The sequence below is a fragment of the Sinocyclocheilus rhinocerous genome, unplaced genomic scaffold (genome assembly GCF_001515625.1).
Source record: "Sinocyclocheilus rhinocerous isolate Xijiao unplaced genomic scaffold, SAMN03320098_v1.1 scaffold584, whole genome shotgun sequence".
Lineage (NCBI taxonomy): Eukaryota > Metazoa > Chordata > Actinopteri > Cypriniformes > Cyprinidae > Sinocyclocheilus > Sinocyclocheilus rhinocerous.
Window position 1 is genome coordinate 3,151,860 of NW_015630348.1, and position 9,565 is coordinate 3,161,424.

Below are 9,565 nucleotides of genomic sequence, written 5' to 3' on the forward strand. Positions count from 1 at the left end.
CGGTCGGACTGCTCGTGTTAGACAGGAAGAGTCTCGCCATCCGTAGCGTCAGAGAGACCCATGTCCTCTTCGGGAACAGTGAGCGGTTTGGCAGCTGAAGCAAAAACTGCATACCAAAGAAGGCATTAGAAGAAAGTTAGAAGTCTCTTTAGAGTCTACAAGGCATGACTGTACTTGGGTGTCACCAGCGGTGCACTGGTACCTTTTTGTGTTTGTGTACAAACGCTACTGTAGCTTTAGTTGAACACCAATGTTTATTTTTTCAGTTTTTACTTTCGCATCAAAACATTAAAGGGATTGTCACATAACAACAGATTATTAAAAATGATAGTAGTAAACTGCATACCAAAGAAGGCATTAGAAGAAAGTTAGAAGTCTCTTTAGAGTCTACAAGGCATGACTGTACTTGGGTGTCACCAGCGGTGCACTGGAAGGCCTTTCTCCTCTAAGGGTAAGACGTGAGGGCAGGATGAAGCGCGTTGCGCAGCACACAGTAACCAGCCTGTCCCCTGCGGATAGACGACTGCAAAGAACGTACAAGCGTTGCTGTTACTACCAAGCCACGATGACAGTCTGAGCCCGCAGACACATTTTCAGCTTCATTTGTTCGATCTCTGGAGAATACGTTGTGCTGCACATGTGTCTCCCTTCCCTGGGTCCGTTCGGCTCGACGCTTGCAAAAGCACACCAATACACACACACGCACATGTCGACACACACTCGTAGTAGTGTATGTGCTCTTTGTACACGCGGGAGCCAGTTAAAGCACGATGTCCTTCAGCCGCTTGCTGCCGGGGGACTCCTTCTCACGGCCGTCCTGCAGGAGCGTGTTGATCTCCCGCATGGCCGGCTCACTGTCCTTCCCCTCCGGCTGCCGCAGCAGGCTGTGGTTGGCTATGCGCTCTGCGTCCCGGCATTTCAACGTGTTGTAGGTGGAGGGTGGTTTGGACTGGGGGCTCTTCAGGTGCACTGGGGAGGTGATGGGGCTGACGGCCTCCCGGCCGTTTCCGGCATCACGCACAGTGCCGTTGATCTTTGGGCTGCAGACGGCCGGCTCCGCCGTTTGCCGCCTGCCCCTCTGTTCGGCCCGCTCCTCATCCGACCCGTCTTTGCCAAAGGTGGCAAAAGTCCTTTTGATGGTGCCACAGTCCTCGTAGTGAGGTACGTCCACAGTGGTGGCCTCGATGGACAGAGCGATGACGTTGCGGCCGTGTTCAGGAGACTTTGCTCTCGCTGGCATCGGCACCCGGGGCATCCAGCAGCGGTCCGAGTGGCCCAGGATACGACATTCGTCTTGGCAGTGGAAACCCTCTGACTGATCTGCATAGAGAGAGAGAGAGAAAGTAAGAGTTAGTTTTGTTGTCTAAACTGTGCCATTTGCACAGCTTCTGCTTATTTGTGGTTTCCTTCATGGATTTCAGGCACAGTTTGTTTTGGAGCTTTCATCTTTTCAGTACATGTCAGAGCTGGGAATGGGGGGAAAAGGCTGTGGCATGGTGAAGAGCTCTGCTCCATTTTTACGTAAGCTGGCTCTACTGCTTCAACAAGTTTTAATGCTAGAACTTTCGAGGCCCTATTAATAAAGCATTTAAAGGGTGCATTGCTAAATCAAAAGTGAATCCCCATTTTGTGAGTAATTGTTTCACTCAGGCTTGATGAAAGGAGGGTTTAGAAGAGCAATGAAAGGAGGGTTTAGAAGAGCAATCAGAGATTTCAGTAAGGGACACTGGCAAAGTAGCCTCATTGTTAAATGCTGAACATTGTGCTACGTCTCTGTCATCTAGCTGGCAGTTATAAATATGTAATGATGTTTTAAAGCTATTGTGGAGTTAAAAAAAAAGAAAGATTTGTCTGAGCCAGTATTAATACAGATCTGTCCTTTGTTGTGTTGGAGGGGCGGGCTTTCAAGCTGCTTTTTGTATCATTATAACAACAAAGAAGCCGAGCTTTCGCTCGCTCAAGTTGAGGTACTGTCTGCCTCTTTCTCTTCCCTTTTATTTAAAAGAGATGCAACTGTAATAATCAAGGCAGCTCTCTTTTTAACAGCAGTCAGCCCAAAACAGCTTTCTGCGTGAGTCCTTTTGACTCCATACATATTTCATTATTGGCCATCTGGATAGACAAGCACGTCAAGGGCACTCTCTCTGCTTAAATGTTTGCTAATATACACAAATGGCATTTGCATAACAAAATCGCTTCTTCAGATTGCTGTTTCCACATGCACCACTCACATATAAAAATAAGAGCAATTATAAGAATAATTATGGATTCACTGTTATTAAAATTCAGATCAAGAGCGATAATACTAATTATTTTTAATGTTATTGCTGATAAACAATCAATTACTGATATGTGTAGTTTATTTAGGCATCTGAATTCTTATTTGAATGTAGGCAACACAATATTTCATCATATATATAAAACAAATCTTATAATAAATGTTAAAAACTGTTTTTTTTGCTTAGTATTTATATGGAAACCGTGAAGCCTTTTATTTTTCAGGATTTCTTTGATTAAAAGAAAGTTCAAAAGAACACTGTTTATTTGAAATATGAATCTTTTTATAAAATTGTTAAAGTCATTAGTGATCTGTTTGCTGAATAGATGTTAATTTCTTTTCTTTTTTTAAACATTATTTACCCCAAACTTTTGAAAACAATAAGCAGAAAAACGGTTTTCAACATTTCTAAAAAGAATAAAATGTTTCTTATATACAGTATATGCAATATTGTGTGATTGTCAAAAACTGGTTATGGTACTATATATATGTGTATATCTTAAGCATGACATTCCAAAGACATTGATGAATGTTGATATAGAACATGCAGTATTTGTAAAGCCAGTGGACACCTGCTGTTGTTGATTAATTGTTGCCAAATGATTTGTTGCCTGACAGGTTCTCACCCCGTCAATAAAAATAGTCGGAGAATCTACCAGACAGATGTTTGTTGACACATTTTGTCAGCTCCCCTATTGGTAAATCAGCCCAAGGGTTGAGACCTTGCTACACACTCGTAGCCCTCAGTGACAGCAAGAGATTGTGGGAAGGATTCACACATTTACATCTGGCACTCCGAGCTTGACGGATCATCCAATTAAAATCACTAATTATCTGCTTTTCCTGCTCTTTCAGGAGTCCGAGGGACAACACAGCTTTGGGCCCTGAATCAATATTTAAAGATTGGAGCGTTGCTTTCCAAGATCTCCGCTGCCAAATCTGTCACTCTTTTAAAAAGTGATCTGATGAGATTGACAGATTACTGACTGATGTCTGGGGACACTTCAGATCTCCTGCGGCACATGTGAGAAGATGAGAGCTCCTGTGTGTTTGTGTATCCGTGTCTCGGTGCATTACGAGAGAGGTTTGACCCACATATCTAGACGGCAGCATCCACACCCACATACGCGCATGCTTCCTCATACTAAAACTCAGGCGAGCAGCAGGGAGAATTGAGAAATTAAATTGAAAAAGTAAAAAAATAAATTGGAAAGTAAAGCTCTGGATCGACTACGGTATCTCAAGTGGCTCAAATTTAGCCCATAATTACCAAGCCCTGTGAACACACACACAAGTCCACATCTTGAAAGGGCTTTTCATCACCAAAAGTCAATGTTATCACCATAGCAACAAGGGGTGAGTCTCACCATTATCCACATATACAGCGAGCGACTGCCGAGGACACCACACCTGCCAAGGCGCAGTCTGCCTACCCAGAATTCCTCCTTTCATTTCATAAGAATCTGCTTTTCTTTATTAAGCATGGATTTATCTGCATCCTGCGGATCAATAGGAGGCACTTTAACAAGATTCAAATCGTCTTCACCTCTTGAATGGGCAACGCTCGAAAAAAGAGCGCATTTTCCAATTCCTGTTCCTTACGACGAGAGGGACACGTACATACATTGAATGTTGTCGTCTTTTTCAGTTGCGGTCCTTTAGGGGGGTCTCCCGTGGAGCGATTCTCTTGTAAACTACATCGGCGTGAAAGCAGAACGCCATTAACAGCTCTCTCGCATCCTGTCAGTAGTTTATCCACAAAACTCACAGATGTTTCTCTCAAAGGTCTGTGCTAACCACATAACAAATTGCAGCAAGACATGACAGCCTGTCGACCCCTGACAAAACAAGAATCTCTTCCTATCTTCTTTGCCCTACGAGAGATAGAAATATAATGCCAACAAATGGAGCAATTAAAGCTTCAATGCAGCTGATCTTTGAGTTGTGCAGAAGAGAGCAGTGAAAGGCAGACGGCCCTCCTACGGAGAATGTCTATTGAAAGTCATCAGGAAAATACGCTTGCCAATCAGTTCCGGGAAAAGACTTAAAATACAGTCCAGAGCACTATGTCAGAGGGAACATTTGCTCTCTAGGATTTAAAGCCTACTAATTATGGTCTTGGCTTTGGCTGGAGGTGGAAGCTGCAATGTTTTCTCGCTCTTCCACATTTGTAAGTAAAGCGCAGAGTTTATGAACAATGTCACAGGGATGAAATTCCACAGCAGTGCTGACGTATCGGAAATATTGGGGTTTCATTTTTGCACCGAGAGGATGAAAGAATGCATGAGGTGTTTTAAATATGTGTACTGCAATCTGCATTCTGCAAGGCTGAAGAATAATGAATAGTGCCACTTGTGATGCAAAGGCTCTCTTCGTAAAAACCCACCATTGCTGTCAGCTCGCAGCAGAACAACATCAGTTTACTTCATGAGAGAGGAGCCCAATCAGATCTGCTCCCTAATGAGGCGGAGAATGAACCTTAGCTCGTTTAGTTAGCCCCGGTGAGTTTGAAGGTAGACATGGCAGGTAAAAGATTGCACTTTGCTCTCTAGCCATAACAGGGTTGTGCTCCATTCAGAACTGAAGCGAGAATTCCAATTCCCTTCTTGAATTTGAACTGATGTAGCAAACTGGATACAGAATTGTCATCTGAATGGAATTTAAATGAAAACTGAAATTGAAACTGAAAAAATATAACTCTAAATTTCTAACTAGAAAAAAGAAAAAAAGTTTAGATAGATAAGGTGGAAAGATGGAACACTTCAATTTCCAAGAATTCATTACCTTACATTACCTTACCTTACTGTTACATTTCTTTGAATAGCAGAAAATCCGTATGTTTCTCTTCCTGTCACTCCAATTCTAATTCAGCTTCCTGAACTCTAAATTTCGTACAACACTGCTCCATAAAGAGGGGTTTTAATTCATTAAAAATGTCTGTTATCATAAATATGGCTAAATGAGCTCAATTTGTGTGTGGGCAGAGTGTTGCATACCCCAAACAAAAGGAATGGCTTTTAATTTGGAATCTTTTGTGTCACTGCCAGACTTTCATCTTGTTTGGAAGCTATTATGCTCTTCCTTGAAAAACGCACTTTCTTTTCTCTCCAAAAATACAGGCACGAGTGCTGGAGGTCTGCAGTGTTGATGTAATGCGGGAGAGGGCCAGAGAAAATGCTGCTAATGTACCTGTTTAAATAGGCTTGGGCTCAGAGAGTATATGAGGGAGAGTGGGCATACTCAAATCCTCTCAAACACACTCTGCAACTGGGGATGTAATTGGAACCACGGGGCCCTGCAGTTTTCACAGTGACACTATTCAGTCACTTTGGATTTACGGGCTCGGGGAAAGAACGTCATTTCTTTGAGGAACAAGGTGCAACAGCCGAAGAAACAAGCAAGATGTTCCTAATAAATCAAACCGTTCTGAGCTACACAATGATGCATTGGTTTAAAGATTAACTATATTAAACGTGAACGTGTTTTGATGCGGTTTTGAGCGTAAAGATCGTATAAATCATATTTAGACACATTCTGCCTCAAAAAGCATATTTTTCTTCTTTTTTGTCTCTCTCTATTGTTGTTCCGTGTAGACTGATGAAACAATACAGCTGCAGCCGGCTCATGTGAAAAGTAATATGCTGGAGTGAGAGGACAGACATCAGTTTGGTGCTCACTTTATTTCTTTCTTCTCACTGCAGGTGGGGCAAACACTGGCATGGCATGAGAGAATATAGGTGTAATAATAATAATAATAATAATAATAATAATAATAAGAAGAAGAAGAAGAAGAAGAAGAAGACACATGATTTCAGACCAGTCTTTAGAAAGCAGAATGAAATAGTAATAATCAGTTTTATTTATTTATTTATTCACAATAATAATAATAATATAATAATGCTATTTTTTGTTTATTATATTATTAATAAAACTGATTTCCAATCAGTCTATAGAAAGCAGAATAAAACCGCAACAATGTAAAATTATGTACTTTATTTATTTATTTATTTGAATTGTGACTATTTACCGTTATTAATAATAGTAATAAATAATTTAATTATATTAATAATAAAACTGATTTCCAAACACACTTCAGAAAAGATTGTAAGAACTATCACTAATCACAACTAATCCTATCTATCTATCTATCTATCTATCTCTGGACCTTGCTGCTTGCCTATTCTTTGTAATAGATGAACCATTAAACCGTATGCCAGGTTTATTTGGATATATAAGATTTGAATAAATGTTTTGCAAGCATCGTTCATCTCATTCACATCATTCATTGCAGGCAGAGGAAGTGGCCGGGAGGTCCTGGGTGGCTTTGCGGCGCGTCGGTCCAGGATGGGGGTCGTGTTGGGAACCTCGTCTCCACTCTAACACTATCGCAAGCTGCCATGTACAGGCTCCGACAAGCCAGGCAGACGCTGGGGGCTTCCGACGAGGGAGAGTCCAAGTGCTGCTGTCATCCCAGCCAGGCAATTCAGTCTGTGCACCATAAATCAGCCGCGAGCCCTCAGCCCTGCGGGACCACAAGATGGAGTGTGATGGTCTTGTTTTTACAAACAGTGGAGAAGGATGCGTCACTGAGCCACGAAGACGGCACTCGGTGCAGAGACCTTCCCATCTAGAGCAGCTCTCCAGCATTCTCACTCCATCTGCTCGCTCCCTGTCTTCCTCTTTTTTTTCTCCCTCCCTCTTTCACACCATTCGGAAAATTAGTATGTTTCTGTCTTACCCCTGTACATCTGCTTCTCTCTGTCTTCTCCCCTCAATTCTGTGACTCTTTCAGGAAAGTGACCTTGACGTCCTCCGTCTTCCTTTGGCTCGGATATTAATTATTGAGGATATTATACTCGCTGCTTAGCCTTGTTCAGGACTGTCACACGGATGGCAAATCAAGGGTTCCCTGTGCCTGCTTCTGTGTCTTAACATTAGTACCAGTCAATTTATCAGGAAGTAAATCAGGGTCTGGTCTATCCTGCTCTGGTAAGTGTGTCTGACAGCTAGTCTCCTCAGTGAAGCCATCTGCAGTCCTTTAGTCTCAAACGCACACTGACAGCTCAACTTATATCTGTGGTTTACCACCACACCCTTCTTTTTCGACCACTGCCTTTGTGTGAAATAGTACCATGGCTCCAAAATGTCTCCCCGCCTCTCCTCCCGCCCATCAGACCCTCTGTGGCTGGTCCTAGTTAAAGAATGAATTTCTAAACTGGTGCTGACAAACAATGCGGTAGCTGTAGATTGATACAAACAGTATCTGCTTAACAGCTGTGTAACTGCATGAGGGAAAAAGACATCGTGATGCTCTATTATGTATCACTTTGAAGCAAAAATTAGCTGCTTTATGTTGGGGAAGAGGAGGGTAGAGGCTAGCAAATGGACTGCTTGATGTTGTGGTAATGAGCTGAGCATGTGCTTCACACAGGTAGAATCTATTTCTTTACTTTATGGTGAGAGATGGTTTAGTAGCATTATTTGTTTACAGCAGCATTACGGCGTAATTATTACAAATGCATTTTATATACAGCTGTTCCATTGCTTGCCAACATTTACTATGAACTCGGTCAGGGGATTTCAAGCTTTTTGATACCATAGACCGCCAAATATTATGATCTGCTTTCAAGAGACCCCCTTCCTAAATTTAAAATAATATACAAAATTACTTTAAATATATTATTAAATTCCTTAATATAATATGATATGATATGATATGATATGATATAATATAATAAAGGTAGCTATATATTTTCAGTAGAATAATTAATATCAATAGAATATTTTTTTTAATTAATTCATGCTTTCAGACCAGTTCGATCAGAAAGCATAAACACTAATACTGTTAAATTGTGTACTTTATTTATTAATTCATTTAATAATAATGAGAATAATAATATGTATTATTATTATATATTTTTTATAATAAATATATATTGTTTCAGGACCATTCTGCTTATCAACACTTTAACAGCTACTGAATTACACAACTGTTTATTTGTTTATGTTAATAAGTATTAATTTTTTATTTAATTATTTTCCAAGCTACCGAATTGCATGAGAACATTTTAAAGCTGAAAGTATTAGCATGTGATGACATGGAGCCATTTTGTGCATAAGGCATCTTAAGCATAGTTTAGTCATGACTGTCTGCAGTGATTTAATTTAACCATTGAAATTAAAAGGTTGATTATGAAGGATGAATGCTTTCCATGGTAACTTCCACAATCTTTCTGCTCTTTCTTATATAGAAAGCCAAAGCTTCAGAGCCACTATGTGCAGTTGAACTGAGCTAAAGCGTTAGAGTCCCTTGAGGAAGGCCAGAGACCGACGTCATCTCCCTGTTGCCGTGCCACTGCACCCTTACAGCTCTCCACTGAATAGTGTCATGGCCTGAGAAGTAGATAGCATGCTAACACAGGGCCAAGTGACCTCTTAGAGGCCACTGATATAAAACATAGGGAACTATTTGACAGAAAACAGGATCTTATGTCTGTGGGTTTGGAAATTACAGATTAGCTCATTAGTTCTGGTCAAGCACAGAGAAGGCCATTGTAGTGGTACTCAGCCACCGAGTTCTCGATAATGGCGACCCCAAAATTAACCCGACTCAGTTGCAATAGCCAGCTCTTCTTTTCCAAAAGGATTGGTTTGTAGAGGACATATTTAAATACTCTTACAAATGCTGCATTCTGTGTTTAAGCTTGACCGAGCAATGTAGCTAATTTACTCAGAAACCCTTGAGTCTGAGAAGAGTGAGAGGGGCAAAGCAGACAGTAAATTACATCTGTAAGGGGACGGGCTGGGCTTTGGGGGTTGAAGGTTTGGATGGGTGGGGAGGGGGGAGTGGAACGGAGGACGCAAACTCACTGGCTGCAGTGAATTAAATCATCTGCAAGAAGCACATTGCCGAAGTCAGTGAACCCCTCTGAAATCTTCAGGCCGCTCTCTTTACTTGAAGCAAGCCTACGAGATATTCTTCTATTAGGGCTTTATTTGCTATTCATAAAGCATCCAGCCTAGAGAATGTACCTGGCTTCAGGGCATGGGTGGCAAAAATAGATTTGTGGGTGGATGAATGTACAGTTTTTCTTCTGTTTACTCTGTGTCTCTTGACCTTCCTTCTTTTAAGCTCTTTTATTCAATTAATGCTTGCATACAATTTGAGTTTAGAAAAAGATAAAAGAAAAATTCACTATAATTGGCCCTTTTCATTCAGACAAATATAAAAAATTATTACAATTTAAAATAACCGATTTCTATTTCAATATATATTTAAACTTGTTA

General features: G+C 41.0%; 1 protein-coding gene across 4 annotated transcripts in view; it reads right to left on the reverse strand.

Moving 5' to 3' along the window:
• Positions 1 to 346: 346 nt before the first annotated feature.
• pcdh19 (protocadherin 19) overlaps positions 347 to 9,565 on the reverse strand; it is a 59,928-nt gene continuing 50,709 nt past the window's right edge. For all 4 annotated transcript variants that reach the window (XM_016552482.1, XM_016552480.1, XM_016552481.1 and 1 more), the window contains exon 5: positions 347 to 1,320. In XM_016552482.1, coding sequence (XP_016407968.1) covers positions 761 to 1,320 — 560 coding nt within the window. In that variant the 3' untranslated portion in view covers positions 347 to 760. The remainder of the gene's footprint in view (positions 1,321 to 9,565) is intronic.